This window comes from Daucus carota, chromosome 3 (assembly GCF_001625215.2).
Source record: "Daucus carota subsp. sativus chromosome 3, DH1 v3.0, whole genome shotgun sequence".
NCBI lineage: Eukaryota > Viridiplantae > Streptophyta > Magnoliopsida > Apiales > Apiaceae > Daucus > Daucus carota.
Window position 1 is genome coordinate 1,131,928 of NC_030383.2, and position 20,880 is coordinate 1,152,807.

Consider the following 20,880-nt stretch of genomic DNA (forward strand, 5'->3'; position numbering starts at 1 on the left):
TTTTTTCAAATTTAATTTAATTGAAAATTTTAATTTATTATTTATAAATTAAATTTTTCCACACCGTTTAAAATATATTTAAAAAATTTCTAAATAATTAAAAAGCTCTCGTGCCTTGCACGGGCTATAAGCTAGTATTTTAAAAAAAGGTGGTTAGTTTTGTAAAGAAGTTGTTTAGGGTGGTTAGAAATTTGAAGGAGCCTCATTTATTATGTTATGTCATTTGTTATGTTATCATGTAAACGGAAAGTGCTAACATTATAGAACAATATGAGTGAACAAAAAACATAAACATAATAAAAGTACATAAACCGTTCTACCCGAATAAAAGTACATAAAGATAAACATAATGCATTATCAAATGCATAATAAAAGTGCATACACATAAACAAAGTACATACGAGGGGAAGCCAAAAAGCCTACTTCTTCGTATGCCCGAAGAAGTGACTTCCAGTGTAACATCTACGACCCTTCCCCTTCGCAGCTCTAGGTGGCTGCTGTCTCTGCTCATGCTCGGATGGCTCCTCATCGTCAGACTCCTCATCGTCAGACTCATCCTCAACCTCCGACGGCTGTGCTGCTGCTCTCGGTGGACGCACAGGTGCGTACGCCCAGGGGCTACTATCCCCCGCAAATGCAGCAAAAGCGGGTAAAGGTGTGGTAAAACCCTGGCCGCTGGTGGACATCATCGGAGTGAACGTGACAGGTGGACTCCCGAATCTGTATGTACTGCTCCCAAAGGACGGGTCCTGGGTGAATGGGGGAGGTGTGTGATCCTCTAAGAATGACATGTCAGGACGATATACATATGACTCTGCCAAGTGATCCTGTGACGGACCCTCATCGTCCTGTGCCTCATCATCCCCTAATCTGCTCCTTTGGGGCCATGGAACCCCCTCAGATGTAGAAGGCTGAATGAATGGAGACCAACCACCAGCCTCAAAAGTACCTGCTCCATCATGACCTGCAGAATGTGAGGTGCCTGCAAGGTGTGAGCTACCCACATGGGTGTAGTAAGTGCCCTCTTCGGGCACTACCGGTGTGACTGGTGGTCGTCCCCTACGCCCACCAGGAGCCCGTGCCCTAGGTCTGGCAGGGGCCTGTTCCGCAGGTCGACGCTGTACACGAGTAACCATATCCTGTAAAATATGGTTTGCCAGACCCAAATCAGGAGCATAAGGGTCAATGGCACGCTGCATAGCGGATAACTGCTCCTCCTGTTTACAAACATGTATATTTAAGTCAGAACAGTGTACAAAAGAAGCGGAGAACATGTATATTTAAGCATGTATATTTAAGCATGTATATTTACCAGTTCCTGTGTCGAGAGCTGTGTTCCCTGGAAGGCACCCTCCTGCTGTGGCCAGTGTAAGGGGTTAATGATGATTCGACGTGTGACCCTGTGGAACCATGGCAGGTATGAGGCAGTGCAACCCTCGCCATGCATAAGTGGAGGAGATGCGAGGGCACGCTCCATGCGCGTATCCCAAAGATCAACAAATGGCTCCCTCGCGTACATCCAATCAACCTGCTCGTTGTAGTGGTCGTGCAGGTCCTGATGATTAGGGTAGGGAGAGGAATATGGTACACCCTGCATAAAACCAAACTGCCTCGTCACCCTGTCCGTGTAGCACCACTCGACGTAGGACATGTACATCATGGGGGCGGGAGCCGTCCAACGCAAGTACACAGTGGCCTCCGGGTGATGCTCTGCAGGTAAATCAGCATATGGCCTCCATCGAAACTGTCGGGGTGTCAACGCATCCAACTCATATTGTGTCATGCGGCTCTGCGCATGCGGCACCTGACAACGCCTAAGTGGCGCCTTCCACCTACAGTGGAAGTTGGCATAAGTGCTCAGAGGTTATACATGCAACAAATATGAATTGAAGTTAATCAACAAAAGGAGTGACAACATACCTCAGCGCCAGCGGGTACTCGAACAAGGGTTGACCCCTGTGCCTAGGCGCTAGTGACGGAAAGCGCTCGTAAATCCACACCTAGCGGCAAGGTTAGTACAAGTGCACATGATGAATAAATAATACAACAATAAAGACGAGAAATAAATATTACTTAATTTTAAATTCGAAATAATTATCTCTAACTATTTTTACAAATCTGATTTTTTTAATTTAAACTAGTAATCTAAACTAAAATTAGCACTACCACTACTAATCAACAACAATCATCACCAACTACTAATCTATTTAATTTAATGGTGTCAAGTTTACTTTTAAATTCGATTTAATTTAATTTCATTAAATTCAATAAAAGCTAAAATTAAATTGATTATATTTAATCTACTCTTAACGTAAATAATACAATAATCATCACCAACTACTAATCTAAACTAAAATTATCACTACCACTACTAATCAACAACAATCATCACCAACTACTAATCTAAACTAAAATTATCACTAACATAAGCTACTACCAAATACCAACTAACAAAACCCATTATAAATTATCAAACAAATTACTAATCAAGTCTAATTTTTAATTCATTCAAAATATGAGATCTACACTAATTTTCCCAATTTTATAATTCGAAAAAATTAGCGGCAAGGTTAGTACAAGTGCACATGATGAATAAATAATGCAACAATAAAGACGAGAAAGAAAGTTGTGGTTGGTTTAGTATTACCTGTACCAATGTGGCGTAGCCACAGAAATCAGTACAGTTAGCCCTGCTAGAAGAACATAGCTTCTGGTATAGGAAGCCAAGAACAGCACTACCCCAGCTATACCGACGCAGCTGGTCCATGTCCCTCATTAACCATAGAAGGTCAAGCTGCACGCGGTTCCCGCTGCTGTGGGGGAACAATGATCCAATAACGCATAGTAGGTGCGCCCGAATATGGTAGGTAAGCTGTACACCATAACCTATATCCTCTGGATCCAACTGCTCCAACCGCTCACAAGACCCGAAGTTATCCACAAGCCATTTGATCTTTAAACCACCTCGGTTAACATCGTCCTTGGCTTCTGGTAATAGCCCAAGAAATTCGCCTACTAGCACGCGCCTTTCCTCCACGCTGGTACTCGCTCCACGGAGGATCAGTGGATCACCCTCAGTGGGTAACCCGAGAATGTGATGAACATCCTCAAGAGTGATAGTGGCCTCTCCGAACGGCAGGTGGAAGGTGTGCGTCTCTCCACGCCATCTCTCGATAAAGGCTGTAATCAAACCCCTGTCGTGCTTGAACTGTCCCAGCCTAAATATGCAATCAAATCCTAAATCCCTGATTGCATCCATGATCATCTGATGCGGTCTGTGGGCTCGAACTGCCTTCCAATACTCCCCAAAGTTTGTCCTCAATCTGAAATCAGGGGGTGGCTGAAATAATTGTAGTGCACAAAATATTAGTCCCTATAGGCTACAGACTCATACAAATGTAAAAAAAATTGCACTAAAGAAGGAGTTTACCTCTATGTTGTCCCACACAACCTGAGACCTGTGCACAGACTGTAATGTCAACAAACTCCCGTCTAAAGGTCCGGGACCAGAACGACCGACATCCATCTGCGAAATTAAATTCAAAATATTTGTTATTAAATTTGAAATTGTTTCATTAAATCCAATATTCGAAATAATTTTCATTTTAATTGTAATAATATAACATTGTGATTTTAATTTTAATTGTAATTATGTCTAACTAATTTTACAAATATGATTTTTTTATTTTATATTATATTTTATATTATATTTTATATTATATTTTATATTACTTAATTTTAAATTCGAAATAATTATCTCTAACTATTTTTACAAATCTAATTTTTTTATTTATTGGAATAATATAACATTGTATAATTTAAATTAAAATTTGCACTACCACTACTTAATTTAAACTACTAATCTAAACTAAAATTAGCACTACCACTACTAATCAACAACAATCATCACCAACTACTAATCTATTTAATTTAATGGTGTCAAGTTTACTTTTAAATTCGATTTAATTTAATTTCATTAAATTCAATAAAAGCTAAAATTAAATTGATTATATTTAATCTACTCTTAACGTAAATAATACAACAATCATCACCAACTACTAATCTATTTAATTTAATGGTGTCAAGTTTACTTTTAAATTCGATTTAATTTAATTTCATTAAATTCAATAAAAGCTAAAATTAAATTGATTATATTTAATCTACTCTTAACGTAAATAATACAATAATCATCACCAACTACTAATCTAAACTAAAATTTTCACTACCACTACTAATCAACAACAATCATCACCAACTACTAATCTAAACTAAAATTATCACTAACATAAGCTACTACCAAATACCAACTAACAAAACCCATTATAAATTATCAAACAAATTACTAATCAAGTCTAATTTTTAATTCATTCAAAATATGAGATCTACACTAAATTTCGAACTATTTTTATTAATTTTTGTTATGCAATATTTGTTATTAAATTCGAAAATTATTTTAATTAAATCAAAAATTCATAATAATTCCTATTTCTATTAATATTTTTTTAATTCCAAAATTCGAAATAATTCCGATTTTTAATTCCGAAATTCGAAATATTCCAATTAAATTCGAAAATGTCAGATTGCTTATTTTTAACGAAAAACACCCAAATTTAATCTACTAACCTCATTTCTAAATTTAATCTACTAACCTAATTTCTAAAATTCGAAATTATCTACTAGTCTACTAACCTAATTTCTAAATTTAATCTACTAGTCTAATTGGAAAATATTGTACTATATTTAGGATTTTTTTTATTAATTTTTTTTATGCAATATTTGTTATTAAATTCGAAAATTATTTTAATTAAATCAAAAATTCATAATAATTCCTATTTCTATTAATATTTTTTTAATTCCAAATTTCGAAATAATTCCGATTTTTAATTCCAAAATTCGAAATAATTCCAATTAAATTCGAAAATGTGAGATTGCTTATTTTTATTCTATTTTTTAACGAAAAACCCCCAAATTTAATCTACTAACCTAATTTCTAAATTTAATCTACTAACCTAATTTCTAAAATTAACATAATCTACTAACAAATACCAACTAACAACATTCATTATAAATCATCATACAAAATTACTAATCAAATCAAGCTTGTCATATAATTTGTATCTACTAGCAACTAAGAACAATCATTATAAAATTTATAAAAATACATGCATGCAATTTGATGAGATTGAGAATGGTGAAAAAACCTTGAAAATGGGGTGAAATTGATTAATTGGTCCGGTGAAAGTGGCAAAGCAAGCACCCTTTTTCCGTTTTTCTCTGTCTCGGACCACCCTTTCAGCTATAAATCGAAGCTTGCAAAGTATGTTTAGAACTGTTTTTGGAGGAGTCGGCTGAAGAAGTAGAGAAGAAGGAGGTTGGGGGTGGTTTTGCTGTTGTGGCTGGACACGTGGCCGCCCCTCAATGGGCCGGACACGTCACAGACGTGTAGTAATGTTCGCCCGAGCCAGGGGCGAACACTACTGTGCTTCCATTTGTTGTTCGCCCTCCCAGGGGATTAAAAGAAAAAATTGTTTCCAAGTATGTTCGCCCGAGATGAAAACGAATTAGGGTGGTTAGTTTTGTGAAGTGAAAAAAAAGGTGGTTAGTTTTGTAAAGTTTTGTAAAGTTTGTAAAGTTTTTGTGAATTAGGGTGGTTAGTTTTGTGAAGTGAAAAAAATTGTTTACAAGAAGGTAGTCGGTTATATGTCAGATTCAGTTGTGTCCATCTCACTATTCCTATGAATAGGTATGAAATAGACCTTCCAAACCTGCTACTACGACAAACAGCGAAACACGCACATTTATTTATTTCAAAAAATTGAGGAAATTCTCAACTTCCGCAGAAATATCTGTTCCAGTTTCTGGATGCGCACGGAGGATCAAATTTATTCAGGAACAGGGAAAGATCAATATAAATTGAAAGGACATTTTTATGATTTAAAAATTCAAATTTGGAATAGTCTTACTCCAAATCACCTTAATTTTTTACTAAAAAAATGATATGAATAATAATGGTCGAAATCTACTATTTACTGATCCATTTTTTTAATATTAAAATTTTGTCACGTTTTATTATATGATAATTTTGCTAATGTAATTAAAAATGAAATAATTAAAATTAAAATATAATTAAAACGTTGATTAATTATAAAATAAAATTCAGAATACATGAAAATTAAAAATATGAAATTAAGATAATACAACATAGATAATTTAAGGATAAAGATGCTCTTCTTGAATTTCGAGATGTACTTATTGAATATATGTGAGATATATTTAATTCTGATAAAAATATTTTTATATATTATTTCATTTTTCTAAAATTTATTTTTATGTATAATCTTATCTTTCTTGAATTATATTATAGTAATTTATTTTTATCTAGTTGTTGATGTTATTATTATAATTAAAAAAAATTACTTAATCTTTTTAAAATATTTGAAAATATATATATAAATATAATAATGTATATGAATTCGAATTCCATCCTAATTTGGATCATTGATGATCCAAATTTAAATTCATTGAAGACTTACCAGGGAAAAAAAAAAAATCATTGAAGACTTTAGTTCAAATATCATGGACTAGAATAACACCACCGGATCCTAAATGAGCCGATATTCAGCGCTCACCGAAGTTGCTCCAGATAGTTAAGAATCTATTAGTATTAACAAACCGCCGGGAAAGAAACTTATGCTTTTTTGCGAAGTCTAATATTATTTTCTGCAAGTGGCTAGTGGCCACCATTTTAAGTTTATTTTTTGTTTTTTGGCATGAATTATGATCATACTTAGTTGACCAACTCAACTTTGCGAACTCACAAACATGATTCTTCTCGTTTTACTTCTTGTAATAATCCTTTCAAAACTCACACACAAACACATATGGATTCCTCTAAGAATCCAACGCCACTTCAGAAACCAAGGCATCAAGGGCCCCGCGTATCGTATCTTCCTCGGGAACTCTGCGGAGATCCGACGGCTCATGATGGCCGAGGCAGAATCAACGGCCATGGCTTTCAACCATGATATTGTGCAGAGAGTGATGCCACATTATTACAACTGGTCTAAAGAGTATGGCAAGAACTTCTTGTATTGGTTTGGGCCCAAGCCCAGGCTTGCTGTGGCTGATCCGGATCTTATTAAGGAGGTTTTGTTGGATTCAAGTGGGTGTTTTGTGAAACCTAAGCTCAATCCTTCGGCCAAGTTGTTGTTTGGAGAAGGACTTGTTGGGTTGAGTGGGGAGAAATGGGGTGTTCATAGAAGGATCACTGCTCAAGCGTTCAATATGGAGAGAGTTAAGGTTAATCACATCTCTATCCCTGTGTACTCCTTCGGTTTTCTATTTGTTTTTTTAATATCTATCGTTTTGATTTTTGACACGAATTTTTACATATCAGACTGTATACTGACACAAATTTTTACGTATCTGACTGTATACATAAGATAATAAAAATAGGTGCGCGGGTTGTAATATGACATTGACTAGTTAGTGACATTTAACGGGAGCCACACTTTTAAAAAGCGGAGCCAAAGTTTGGTCATTTTTCTGAGAATTTGTAACTCTGGCCAACTTTTTGAAAATCGGTGTAAACTTTGTCCACAACTCTGAAGTTTACTCTATTAATAATAAAATGAAATCTACTGTACACACATGAATCATCCAATTAAATTCAGCCATTTGTTTGTCACGTGATTTAGAAAAAAAAAATTGAAACAAGATTTGGAATACGTAATTACTCTTGTCTCTTGTTACTTATGTGATAAATACTTTCTTCTGTTAAGAATTCCATTTCAATGCAAAACTTATACATGATCTGTTGTGGGTTGAAAAAGATCATAAAAACAGAATTCTTTCCTATTCCTAGTATGTAATTTTTCGAAAAAAGACATTGATGTTCTGATTTTGACAGAATCCTGTTGTCCTCTTTAGATGAATGTACATTGAGGACTATTGTAGTAGTGTTTGTTTTTGGTTAAAAGATTGTAGTTACAACACACATCCTATAAAAAATTAATACAAAAATTTTACTTATCTGTCGTGTGAGCACTTCTGGGTAGGATTGGGTGCCAGAAATGGTGGCAAGTACTAGGAAAATGTTGGACAGATGGGAAGAAGAAAGTGGGGGAAGAGATAAGTACGAAATCGATGTGCACAAAGAACTTCATAAACTCTCTGCTGATATTATATCACGAACAGCTTTTGGGAGTAATTTTGAAGAGGGAAAGCACGTGTTTGAATTACAGGATCAACAGACAGGCCTCGTCTTGCAGGCTCTTCGAAGCGTTTATGTTCCAGGATTCAAGTAATACATTCTTCTTACTATTTTATTCACATAGGTGCTTACTTTTTTATTTTTTTTGCTCAAGAGTGGCTTTTGTTTTTTCATCTGTTTCTTCTACTTTAAATGTTGTTAGATGCTATTCTGTGAAGAAAGGCATTTTGATCTGTGTTACTCTTGAACAGGTTTTTGCCCACCAAGAAGAACAGAATGAGGTGGAGGTTGGAAAAGGAAACGCAACAGTCGATAAGGACAATACTTGAAAACAAGAAATCAAGTGACAGTCCGAAATGTCTACTTACTTTGTTGATGTCTCCGTATAAGAATCAAGAAAATAAGGAAGAGAAACTGAGCTCTGAAGAAATCACAGATGAATGCAAGACATTCTACTTTGCGGGTAAGGAAACGACTGCTAATCATTTGACTTGGGCACTTCTCCTTCTAGCTCTGCACCAAGAATGGCAGGAAAAGGCTAGGGAAGAAGTATCTCGTGTCTGCGGACAGAGTTCATCTCCAAGTGCTGATAATTCAGCCGACTTAAAGATTGTAAGTCCTCTTTCAGTTAATACTGCTTTTTTAAAATTTTAACTTCTAAATTTAACTAGAATTAATAAATTTCAATAAATTTCCTTACATACCACAAATTTGGAGAATGATAATTAGTAATACCCGAGTGGATAAAAAGCCTGAATTGTGTGAGTGTTGGCAGATAAACATGATTTTAAATGAAACACTTCGACTCTACCCACCAGCTGTGATGCTAATGAGGGAGACGAATAGAACTGTAAAGCTAGGCAGCCTCGAAATTCCAGCTGAAACGCAACTCTATCTGCCTATGACTGCTATTCATCACGACACTGAGATATGGGGAGCAGATGCAAAAGAGTTTAATCCTATGAGATTTGGGGAGAGCCGGAAGCATTTAGCTGCATTTTTTCCGTTCTCCCTGGGCTCAAGAATTTGTGTTGGTCAAAATCTAGCCATGGTCGAAGCAAAGATTGTACTAGCCATGGTTATTCAACGTTATTATCTTGAGATATCACCATCGTATGTCCATGCTCCAAGGCAGTTGATGACCATGCAACCTCAATTTGGAGCACAGATTCTTTTTACCAGAATTCCCTGAGTGAAGCCTGTAAAACAGACCATACTACTGTTTTCGACTAGTACTTTTGTCTTGTAGAATATTACGGCAGGTCAGCTTATTATGTACGTATAACACAATATGAGTGACAGAACAAATCTTCTAATAATCATATTTCAAGAATTTTAAAATGCGAGTTTAAACAGTCTGCTGCCAAACGCATAGTATAAACGAACCTAAAAGTGGATCTTCATTTATATTTTGACCATGTTAATGTTGATCTTAAGAACTTTTTCGGATCAAGTATTGTTGGTATTGAGGTCTAGCAGGGTGGTCATCACTAAAATTTACTTTAAAGAAAGATTTTAAAGAATTTATCTGTTCCCCAGTGAACTCTGGGAAACCCCTGGATCGTGTTAAATTTGTTGCTGATAAACAAATCTTTATGCTTTCGTCTCAAGAGGGTTTTGCCTGGACGAAGTTATATGTTGGTTTTTTTAACGTGAGGGTTGATTCTTATACGCTACTCAAGTACTATCTAACATTCAACGGTCACTACAACATATTTTTCTCTGTAGCCGCTTGTTGTGCGAATGTAGAATAACATCTCTAGAAATTAATAACTGTTAAATTAAATCCAAACAGAGGGACTTAAGTACTAATAAATCCAAAAGCCTCTCCAATAATAGAATGCCTACTCTAGTTCAGAGAGCAATCGACAATACTAACATGTCGTAATACAATATCTAGAACTAATATATCATGTATACAATTTATAAATACATATATATTAATATTTTATGTACCCCAGTCAAATATTCAAAATACCAAGAGTTTTTAATATACTAAGTATTTGTTGCACCAAACTAAAATTGTCTTGTGTGTCTGTTTTTATTGAATACCACCCTTCCAATTAGGTTCAATATAATTCATGATTATCATGATTTTATGATATAAAATACAATTTAAAATAATTAAATGTTTGTTGTACCAAACTAAAATTTGTCATATTCATCTTATTCTATGAAATTAAGTGAAGACTTACTTTTTATTAATTAATCTGCTGTGACAATCATTTTATATTTTAATATTAAATTTGGGTATCTGGATCCTCTCGAGAGCAGGAGTTGAAAATGTCCGAGCGTAACAACTAACATGCTTAAGTTAAATTGTAGCCGCCGTCATATAATATTGTGGTTAAATTAAATTAATATAATGAGAATTTTGATAAAATTAAATTAAGTTTAATTATTCCATTCTCCTACTATAAATATTGGGTATGGCTGGAGCATATACACCATCTCAACTTGCAATCCCTTTCCTTCCCTCTTGTATTGCAGTTTTCGCAATTTGATCAGCTATCTTGCTTCTCATTTTACTATTCCAACAAAAACAAAAAAAGCTGAAAAAATCATGACTGATCCGATGAGCATTCCAGTTGTGGGACCAATTTTGGAGAAAATATCCAGTATGATCGTAGCAGCGTTGTTTAGCCATTTAAACTATGTCTTTTGCTCCAAGTCTCTTGTTGAAGATCTCAAATCTGAAAATGAAAAACTTGAGATTGTGGAGAATCGGATGTCCAGAAAAGCAGAAGAAGAAAGTAACAACGGCAGAATACTGGAGAAGCATGTGGTGGACTGGAAAAAAGAAGCCAGAGAAAACCAGGAGAGTGTCAAAAGCTGTTTGGAAAAATACGATAACCGTCCTTCTGGGAGGTGCTTCGGGTTTCTCCCAATTCCTCATCCCTTGTCCCGTTACAGATTAGGCAAGGAGGCGGAAAAGATGGCCAAGATAACAACTAGCCTCACTACTTCTGGAGATCGCCACCTGGCCAACCCAATTGCATATCTCCCACTGGATATGAATGCGCCAGAAACTGAATTTCATGAATTCAAATCTAGAGAAGAGGCTTATCAAAAGCTGGAAGGGCTGGTCACCGATGATAGTTCTTCAATTCTTGGGATTAACGGGATTGCAGGAGCCGGGAAGACTCGATTAATGGAGCGAATCACTACAGAAGCTGGTAAGAAGGGAACCTTTCACAAGTTCGTACGAGCCAATGTGGGGAACGGCAAGTTGGATGTGATAGGCATACAACAACAGCTTGCAGGGAACCTAGGTTGCGATTTTAAATCTACAACTGATTCAGGACTGCGGGCGAATCAGCTGAGATCTAGTTTAAGGCAGGGAGGTAAGGTACTTGTCATATTGGATGACGTATGGCGTGTGATTCCCTTAGAGACTATTGGAATTTTGTCTGCAGACGGTATGAGTTCCATAGGCGGTAAGATTCTTTTCACTTCACGGAGTGAGGAGGTATGCAAGCTCAACAAATGCGAGCAACCAGTCAAACTAAAACCTCTTACATTTGCCGAAACATGGGATATGTTCAGCAAAACAGTTGGTGCTGATACAATCGACTCTCTGCAGAATATATCCGTTGCCAAGGACATCTGTAAGAGATGCGGGGGTCTACCACTCGTCATTCTTGCTCTTGGTAACGCCCTCAAATATAAGCCTCTTGATTCATGGAAGGATGCACGCAATCAACTTAAAAATTCCAAAATTGAAGGAGTTTCTGGAATACGTGAAGACGTGGACGTGTATGCGTGTTTAAAGTTGAGTTTTGATCACTTGGAGAAGGATGCAAAGGCATGTCTCTTGTTGTCTTCTATGTACCCTGAAGATGCTGATATTCCTATTAGGGAGCTGGTTCAGTTAACAAGAGGCTCCGAGCAGCTTGTAGGCTCCCAGCTTATGAAGGGTGATGAAATAAGAACAAGAGTACATTCAATGATATATATACTCAAGTCAGCCTCTTTGTTGCTTCAAGGGTTGAATAGTGAACATATCAAGCTACACGATATCATAAGGGACATGGCAAGATCCATTGCTATCAAAGACCATGGATTCTTATTCGCAACAACAAGTGGGTCGTTGCCCAATAACCCAGCTGAGTACTCCGCTCTGAAAGTTCTGCATATAGATGTAGAGGAGACTCATTCAGGTTTTCCTAGTAATGTTGCGTGCCCAGACCTGCATACATTGTCGCTACGTTCATCTACATATAGAGACCCAACAACATTGCAGGTATTCATATACTGTTTTACATATTCACTCAATTTATGAGAACTATATATCTGATGATAGAATAAAAATAAATGATTTGACAATAGACATCAAAATTAATGTATTTACAGTTCATTAATCAATGTTATGGTCTATTAATATTAGCGTTATTAATCCTTCATAATATATTTATTTACATTATGGTTGTTTAGGTGTAAAACTTTCTATTGTCACTTCATCCTACTTTAAATTTTCAATTTTTTTAAAACAAATTACATATTATAATAAGAATTTATTTTAGAATGAAAGGTGGAATGAATGAATTTATTTTAATAAAATCATTATGTTGTTATCTTGGACATTCTAAAATATACATTCTCATCATGTTTTGTTCAAGTGATGATACATTTCAATAATAAAATAAAATAACAAGTTCGTTTAATAACTTCAGGGATGGATCAGTCAAATTCAAGTATTTGCAAACCTCAGGTTCTTGGTGCTTGTGGAGTTTAGTTGGCCGGAGAAGTGCTCTCTGGAATCCTTGGACAACCTTAAAACCCTTTGGTTCGTCAACTGTAACCTTTTCTGCTTTGGGGAGAGGGAAGCTAAATTTCTTCCGGAAAAACTAGAAGACCTTTGTTGTTGGGATTGTGATATTCCAAAACAGCTAAATTTACCCGAACTAAACCATCTTCGCAAATTAGAGATCTATATCAATACGAGATCTTGGTTGTGGGCACGTGGAATCAATGTGGAGCAAAATACCATATCAAGACTGTCCAGTCTAGAAGAATTGAGTTTGCCATCTAAATTCTACATCAATAAAGAAGGTGCAAAAGATGGATCATTGCCGATATTAGACGAGGTTAGTGAATTGCCATGTTTGACAAATTTACATATTCGTTCCCAAGAATCCAAGTCAAGTAAACTTGCAACTACATTTCTCAACTTGCGTGAATTCCATTTGTTTGTTGGTGATGAGTTACCGCGTAAATGGTCCACGAAAGTGTCACCAGTGACCAAGTCAATTAAGTTGTCCAGCTATGCTGCCATAGAAGGCTACCGGACTCTTATTGACAAGGCTGAAGAGGTGATATTGTCTCGTGCTTATATCACAGGGAATAGCATCTGTAATAGAAACACCCAAGAATTTATCAACTTGAGGTACATGAAGATTAAAGCTTGCCATGCCATTGAGTATTTAGCTAGGATTTCACCAGGCGATAAGATCCAGGAAAGTCTTCACCAGTCAATACCTTTTTCTAACCTTATCAAATTGAAAATCAAAAGTTGTTACAGCCTGAAATACCTCTTCTGCGATTCTTTTGGAAGATGTCTCCACCAACTGAAAGAGCTCGAGATAGTAAGTTGTCCTGAAATTGAACAAGTCGTGCTCGGGGAAGGCGCAAGTGATGGAAATATCATTCACATGTCCAAATTAAAAATAATGATCTTAACTGATTTGCCAAGACTCTTGCATTTTTACAAGGACGCCCGTCAAAATCAACCTCTCTTTAATCAAATGGTACGCTTACCTAACTCTTAAACACAATATAATTATTTTCGGGTTAATTATCAAGTTGGTCACTGAAGCATTAATAAATCAAGTTGGTCACTGACTCAAAACGATATCAAGATGGTCACTAAAGTCACCATAAATATCAAACAAGTACCTTGAAATATGAATTCAAATAGTAAAAATATTATTTATAAAATTTACACATTATTTTTAAATGTTACTACAACCAACCAAAAGGTTATGACTTCTAGTATTTAAAATAATATATTTATATTTTATAAAGTATATTTATTATTTATATTTTATTATATAGCTATTTTCGTTGTTTTAATTAAAAATAAATAATAAATAATTTGATAAAATCTAAATATATTATCATAAATATTATAAGTCATAACCTTTTACTTGGTTTTGGTAAAATTCAAAAATAATGCGTAAAACTTTATAAATAATATTTTTACTGCTTGAACTTATATTTTAAGGTACCTGTTTGATATTTATAGCCACTTCAGTTACCATCTTGATACCGTTTTGAGTTTAGTGACCAATTTGATACATTAAGCCCACTTCAGTGACCAATTAGATAATTAACCCAATTATTTTCAGGCGAAATTAATAAATTATTTTTCAAATATTTAAGCCACATTTTAATGACTCATTTTGTTTACTCCATTAATACAGTATAATTATTTTGGGGATTAAAGTTGGGAACTTGTAATCTTTAAATTGTCCATTAATTAGTTATTGTCCTATTTATATAGGGGTCGTCTGAGTGAGTTTAAAATAAGTGATTTTTGCTTAAAATAAAAAAGTGGAGTAGAGGTTAGAAGCAAGCTAAGACTTATAAGTGATTAACTAAATTTGATAAAATAAAATGAATTTAATTTATTTTCAGAAATAAATTTTCGAAATAAGAAGCAAATCAAATACCCCTTTCTCTCTGATGGTATGCTTTGGCCGACTATTTGAGCAGGTTGAATTCCCATCATTGGAAGAGTTGGTTATTCGTGGGTTGTCAGATATAACTGACATATGGGGAGATAATAAAATTTATGAGAATACGTCCTCCTTTTCCCAACTGAAGATCCTGACTGTAAGAGGCTGTAATAAGCTTAAAAATGTGATCCCACCTTCCATGTTGCGTGGTGCACTCACTTCAGAAGTTGACACTCTTGGAAGCAACACAGATTCATTCACTGGCAGAGCTTCCCAAGGACATGTCAAGGCCATGCTTTCTCATAATCCAAAAAAAAAATTACAAATCCTTTTAAAGAAAATTGTACGTGTGTCGAGATATGTATGCAGGAAGACCCCGACAATAACAGAAGAAAATTTGAATGATCCCTATGATATTTCGGTTCAAGTTCCGCCACAGAACACAAGGGTTTGTCCACTGGTTCAAATGACTTTACAGGTGTTGCCTTGTTTGGAAAAGACGGGGTTGAATTTTGAAGACCAATCTGGAGCAGTGAGTTTGTACCCCAATCTTAAGCGGTTAGATATATATGAATGTGATAGATTGGAGAACGTGTTCATACCTTTTAATGACACGCATTGTATGAACCTTGAGGAAATGTCCGTAGCTAATTGCATTAAGATGTGTGAGATAATTGGGGCAGGTAAACAAAAATATTCCAGTGGCATTGTGTTCCATAAGTTACGTTCTCTTACACTAAGAGACTTGCTACGTTTGACCAGTTTTTGGGGATGCCGGAGTGGGGAAGCTAACCACTACAAGGTACATTTATATTTACTGCCAAATGAATACAATTTGACATTCATAACATGCAGTTTGTGTGTGTGAGAGAGTATAGGTCTATTATCAATTCAAAAGCTCAATTTTCTTATGTATGGCTGCTAAAACACTGATATTCATGACCTGATTCCCATGTATATACACTTAAATCCTCCATCAATTAGAGCTTCTAGAATCATCATGTCCGTTGTTATAGTTCCTTTTTCCAAGTGAGATAATGGTTAAAATGTTATAGTTGCGCTCAGGGTGTGTGCTTCAGTTGTCCGGTTAATTAAGAAACGTTGCACAAAAAAAAAATTGATCAAAATTCAAAATAGTAGTATTTCATTATGTATTAGTTATTTGCAACTTTAGTACTCTGCCTATATTTCTTATGTAAAGATGTCAAAAGTGAGGAAGGCGCATTCACAGAGTCAGGTTGACATAATGAATGGGATTGTTTTTCGTAGGTTGAATTCCCAAACTTGAAGACGCTTCACCTCCATTGTGGAGAAAATCCTAGCTTACTGGAAATGATAGAGTCAGGTAGAGATGATTCTACTTTTCAGCTGGAGAACTTAGCAATAAGTTGTGGTAAGGAGATAAAAATTCCTAAGCAATGGCTACTTCAATTAGATAATCTGGAAAGCTTGTCACTGCATCGCTGTTGGTCAGATGAGCTGAAATCTCTACGTTTCCAGAGATTGAAGAAACTCACACTTGGTCAACTTAGTTGCTTCACTGTTTTCTCATTCCCAGACTTTGAAAGACTTCAACAGCTCAGAGAATTACGAATAGCACATTGTGATTCATTGGAACATATCGTGGAGGTTGTTAATGGTGAAGAAGCTTCTGGCATGGATACGGAGACTGCTGCACTAGTTCAGCTGGTAAAAGTCTATCTTGAGGGTTTGCCAAAACTCAGAAGTTTTACACACACAAAGTCTAAGAATCTTATGGCCAGTTTAGAGCAGGTGGAAGTGGAGCCCTCGATTCTTTTCAGGTGCCCTGTCGTTGGAAATCTCCAACAGCTCAGATGGTTAGACGTGACTGATTGCAGATTGTTGGAAGGCATTGTGGAGGTTGCAAGAGGCTATCAGACTTCTCACAGGAATGACCACATTATCACATTCCCTCAGCTCTATTCCATTAAACTTAGAAATTTGCCCAACCTCCAAAATTTCAGTCCCACTAAAAGCTATAGTTTCAAGATGCCCAAATTAACAGGTTTCGGTCTGTTCTATTGTCCCCGGATGGAGAATAAACCCTTCATGCAAATAATCGCAGAAAGGGTACATTTTTCTTCCGAGGAGCGTCGACGACTGATAATAGTTGAAAACCTCAAGGACTACACACTTAGAAAAATAAACAAGCTCGAAAGCGTGGGGGAATCAAGTAACAGCAATCAGGATGTGGAAACAGAAACAATGAGAGTTGAACAAGCGGAAGCCATAGTTGTTCAACAACGGGAAGAGGGAGTTGGTGCAGAAGAAGACGACTTTTTCTTCTTAAGAAAGTCTCAGACTTCATTGTTTTTCATTTTGTTTTTGTTTTTGGTTTTGGTTTTGTGTTTGAAGGAGGTCTGAGCGTCTGACACTGAATTGTAAGTTGTGAAAAGCGACAACTGAGGATGCGGGCTGATTGGAGGCCCAGTTCCAGTAATACAATTTCAGGTCCAATATCTATGGCCTGCATAATTTTTAAGAGTTAAGTTCCATGTAGTATATTTATGTAGTACTGTAGGCCACGTATATTCTGCAACTATAAAATGACATAAAAACATTGCAAAATATATGAAACTTGTTATTTTGTGAAATACATTCTATAAATATCACTATTTCATGAAAAATATTGAAAATCATTTATGTTCGACAAGTATAACACATATGTTCAGTAATATGTAAATATGTTCTGCAAACCTAACATGTGTTGCAGAATAATGTGTTTTTCACTATTTAACTTGTGGAATGTTTAAGATTGTCAAAAATTTTAACAAAATAATGATATTTATAGAACATGATTTGCAAAATAACACAGTTTGCAATGTTTTTATGTCATTTTATAGTTGCAGAACATACGTGGTCTACGGTACTACAGTAAATATGTGGATTACATGGAACTTTGTTCTAATTTTTAATGTATATATTAATTTCAAAGCACTTCATCCAAATTATGTATACACACAATATATATTACATTTTATTATTTATTTTATTGATCTGTTAATTAGAACCTATAACCTAGACTGCAATCGTCAACCTTCAATTTTGATTATTTTTCTGCCAAAAAAATAAATTTTATCAAGTTCAAAATTTGTCAACTTTTATCATGGCGATACTAAATACTCCCTCCGTCCCAAATTAATTGTCCAGTTTGACTTTTTGATGGTCAATTTGACCCAACTTTGATTGGAAATTAAAAATTATCCTTTTACAATTTTACAAAACTGAAAAATATATTCAAAAATAGATTTGATAATCTTTTCAATGATATATATTTCATAATTTTATTCAATTATTTAATATACATATTTTTCAGTCAAAGTTGAGTCAAATTGACCATCGAAAAGTCAAACTGGACAGTTAATTTGGGACGGAGGGAGTAGATATTAAGCAGTTTCTTGATTTGATTATGCCTATAAATTATTTGTTTTTTCATTTAATGATTCCTTCCGTTAATTAGAGGCTTTAATTTAGAATGTATTATTAAATTTTTATTTCTCAAATATTTCTTAAATAAACAATTGAATAATGTTTTTTTTGAGAGAATTGAATAATGTTATGTATCCCAAATTTTATTCTCAAAATTTTTATCAAGTGGAGAAGAACCAATCAAACAGAATTTGGAAACACTTTTTCAAATACCTAATATTTTCCAGTTTCAAAAAAAATACCTAATATTTCCTAAATAATTTATGGGCCAATATACCTCTTTTTAACATTTTTATTGCAATAATACAATTTTCTCCCAAAAATTGCATATTTACTTTTTTTTTTTAAAAAAGCTACAAAGTATTTGCATATATACGACTATGACTATGAACTGCTTCCTGGAGTAAGTGAGAGAGAGAAACAAGCGAACCCGTTCTTTGTTCTTGCCTCACCCTTCCTCCTCTGTGGCTCATTTTGATCTGTCTCTCTCTTTAATTCCCTCTCTCTTCTGCCTCCATCTCTCCTCGCTCTCTCTATCTTTTTCTTCGATCCATTGATTATGTCAGCCGTACATTCTCCGATCACGAAGCCCTAGGTACTCATAGGGAGTACAATCTTAGTGGTGTTCTTGATGATTGTTGGATCGGTGATTATAGCGGATACACACAAGATGACTTTAAAAGAAGGGAGAAACGTCGAAGTAGAAACTCCTAAACATGGCTGCTGATGTTGATTTTATGTGAATATATTTTTGTTTTTTGTTATGCTTCATCTCTGTAGAAGTTTTGGTTAGCGCTGGTTACTTGTGGTTGCAAAACTTGTTGATTCTTTTGGCCCCGCAGGGGCATTTATTTTTCTGTCTTTGCAACTAGTTGCAACTTATTATGCAACCTAATATAATTTTAGCATTTTTTAAAAAAAAAGTTACATATGTAGTTGAAAGTATGGTTGCTCGCAGTTGCAGATTTGGTTACATATGCAAAATCGTATTTTTGCAAAAAAAAATTGAATGATAGAGTTTTTTTTATTTTAAAAAATGATAGTATTTTTGCAAAATTTCTTTTTGACTTGGGTATTTATTAAAAAAACCCATAATTTATTCCTATAAATAAAGAATGTCAAACACATAAATATTTAATTCTCAGGTAGCAAAGAAAGGTTACTCGCAATTATTTAGGAGCCCAAACTAAACCAAGGCACAATTGACAATACCAAACAGCAAAGAACACGCTCCCAAACATAAAAGCGCAAAGGAGCAAATAGCAATTCAAGATCATATTGTACTCCAACCATTGACTAGCTAGTCAGACAAAAACTATCTAAACTTCAACCAATATACAGTATACTTGGGACATAAACATCCACTTAACAAGATCAAAAAGGTCCTGGTTGATATTACTCCTCTTTCTCGACTCTCGAGGAAGTTGGGGTTCGAGTTAGGGTGATTCCATGTTTCCATTGTTGTTACTCCATTAACCATTGATGCAAAGCTGAAGCTGTGGTATTGCTGAATTTATTACATTAAATACTAGTCAGTATTTACTGTATGCCTTAACATGGCTTGATGCAATCAAATAAACGAAATCCTTGCAACACAAACGAATTCAGTGATACAAAACCATAGCTACTAATATATGGGCAAGGCAGACAAAAATAGATGCTACAAACAGTTGGAATACGTCGGTTCTTTATGAACTACCTAAACCAATGACTAATTGTGCAGTCGCATAAAAACTGAAACCGCGTCATTCAAACACAACTGGTGCCAACTCCTACCAGAGATAAAACATGATATATCTATATTAATGAGCTCATGATGCAACTATTTAGTAGTTCCCGAGCTATATTGTTTTGAGATGCACAATATTATTGTAAGAGCTTAGCTGGATTTCATAAAGATCTGCACGTTGAGCCACAGTACAACTTACCAAGCTCTCAATTTCTTCGTGCAATGCTGATTAGCCCAAGGATGTTCTTTCAAATTTTTTAAACCATCTAGTTTCACTGATGAATGATGATAGAATATGGAAACAACTTCTTGTATTGGTTTGGGCCGAAGCCCAGGATCGCTGTACCTGATCCAGATCTTATTAGAGAGGTTTTGATGAATTCCTTAGGCCGAGTTGTTGCTTGGAGATGGACTTGTTGGATATATTGACCGGTGAGAAATGGCCTGTTCTGTATTCTTTTTTAAGATTGCATAGTGGCTTGTTTTTATGGTGTGTGTGTGTGTGAGAAGTGTGTGTTCTGTTTTAATGTCAACACTCCTAAAGTACCAGAGCCCAGGTTAGAATTCAGTACTTAGTTCAGGGAGATGGATTTCCAGACTCTGGAGCTAAATGACAATCAGCTAGGCAGTTTCTGAAACAGTTTCCTGTAGTTCTAATCTAGTTATGTGGCATAGAGGGCAACTATTGCCTGTGATCTCACTTGATCACAAGTCTATTTTAAGAAGGGGAGCTATGTTATATTTTCATTTATATTTTATGTATGTCATGTCAACTCTTACAATTTTGCTGGATAATTAATTAAGTACTCCCT

The 20,880-nt window shown here is 35.3% G+C and overlaps 3 protein-coding genes across 4 annotated transcripts in view; 2 read left to right on the plus strand and 1 right to left on the minus strand.

The window, feature by feature from the left end:
* Positions 1-267: 267 nt before the first annotated feature.
* Positions 268-3,526, minus strand: LOC108226915 (protein MAIN-LIKE 1-like). The gene is made up of 5 exons (XM_064090949.1): positions 3,431-3,526; positions 2,648-3,340; positions 1,921-2,000; positions 1,313-1,832; positions 268-1,217 (listed from the first exon to the last, which is right to left on the minus strand). Exons 1-5 carry the CDS (start codon positions 3,524-3,526, stop codon positions 420-422), a joined length of 2,187 nt encoding a protein of 728 aa, XP_063947019.1. The 3' UTR covers positions 268-419.
* A 3,069-nt stretch (positions 3,527-6,595) lies between these two features.
* Positions 6,596-20,880, plus strand: part of LOC108211999 (cytochrome P450 734A1-like) — a 38,971-nt gene continuing 24,686 nt past the window's right edge. The window contains exons 1-4 of one of the 2 annotated variants that reach the window (XM_064088842.1): positions 6,601-7,299; positions 8,058-8,302; positions 8,464-8,824; positions 8,988-9,553. In XM_064088842.1, the coding sequence (XP_063944912.1) occupies positions 6,823-7,299; positions 8,058-8,302; positions 8,464-8,824; positions 8,988-9,404 (1,500 nt within the window). In that variant the 5' untranslated portion in view covers positions 6,601-6,822 and the 3' untranslated portion in view covers positions 9,405-9,553. Of the gene's footprint in view, positions 7,300-8,057; positions 8,303-8,463; positions 8,825-8,987; positions 9,554-20,880 lie in introns of those variants that run through there. The other variant, XM_064088843.1, reaches the window with a different exon arrangement.
* LOC108214151 (probable disease resistance protein At4g27220) lies at positions 10,670-17,392 on the plus strand. Its single transcript, XM_017385966.2, has 4 exons — positions 10,670-12,455; positions 12,886-13,959; positions 14,927-15,691; positions 16,159-17,392. The coding sequence occupies exons 1-4, from the start codon at positions 10,776-10,778 to the stop codon at positions 17,272-17,274; spliced, it is 4,635 nt and encodes a 1,544-aa protein (XP_017241455.1). The 5' UTR covers positions 10,670-10,775; the 3' UTR covers positions 17,275-17,392.

What these genes read in the sequence shown, in the direction of transcription:
- LOC108226915 (XM_064090949.1), bottom strand. Translation starts at nt 3,526, where the DNA reads ATGGATGTCGGTCGTTCTGGTCCCGGACCTTTAGACGGGAGTTTGTTG. An exon ending in TTGTGTGGGACAACATAGAG is followed by an intron (nt 3,341 to 3,430) that starts GTAAACTCCTTC and finishes CAATTATTTCAG; the next exon opens with CCACCCCCTGATTTCAGATT. An exon ending in AGCTCTCGACACAGGAACTG is followed by an intron (nt 1,218 to 1,312) that starts GTAAATATACAT and finishes GTTTGTAAACAG; the next exon opens with GAGGAGCAGTTATCCGCTAT.
- LOC108214151 (XM_017385966.2), top strand. Translation starts at nt 10,776, where the DNA reads ATGACTGATCCGATGAGCATTCCAGTTGTGGGACCAATTTTGGAGAAA. An exon ending in GAGACCCAACAACATTGCAG is followed by an intron (nt 12,456 to 12,885) that starts GTATTCATATAC and finishes TAATAACTTCAG; the next exon opens with GGATGGATCAGTCAAATTCA. An exon ending in GGGAAGCTAACCACTACAAG is followed by an intron (nt 15,692 to 16,158) that starts GTACATTTATAT and finishes TGTTTTTCGTAG; the next exon opens with GTTGAATTCCCAAACTTGAA.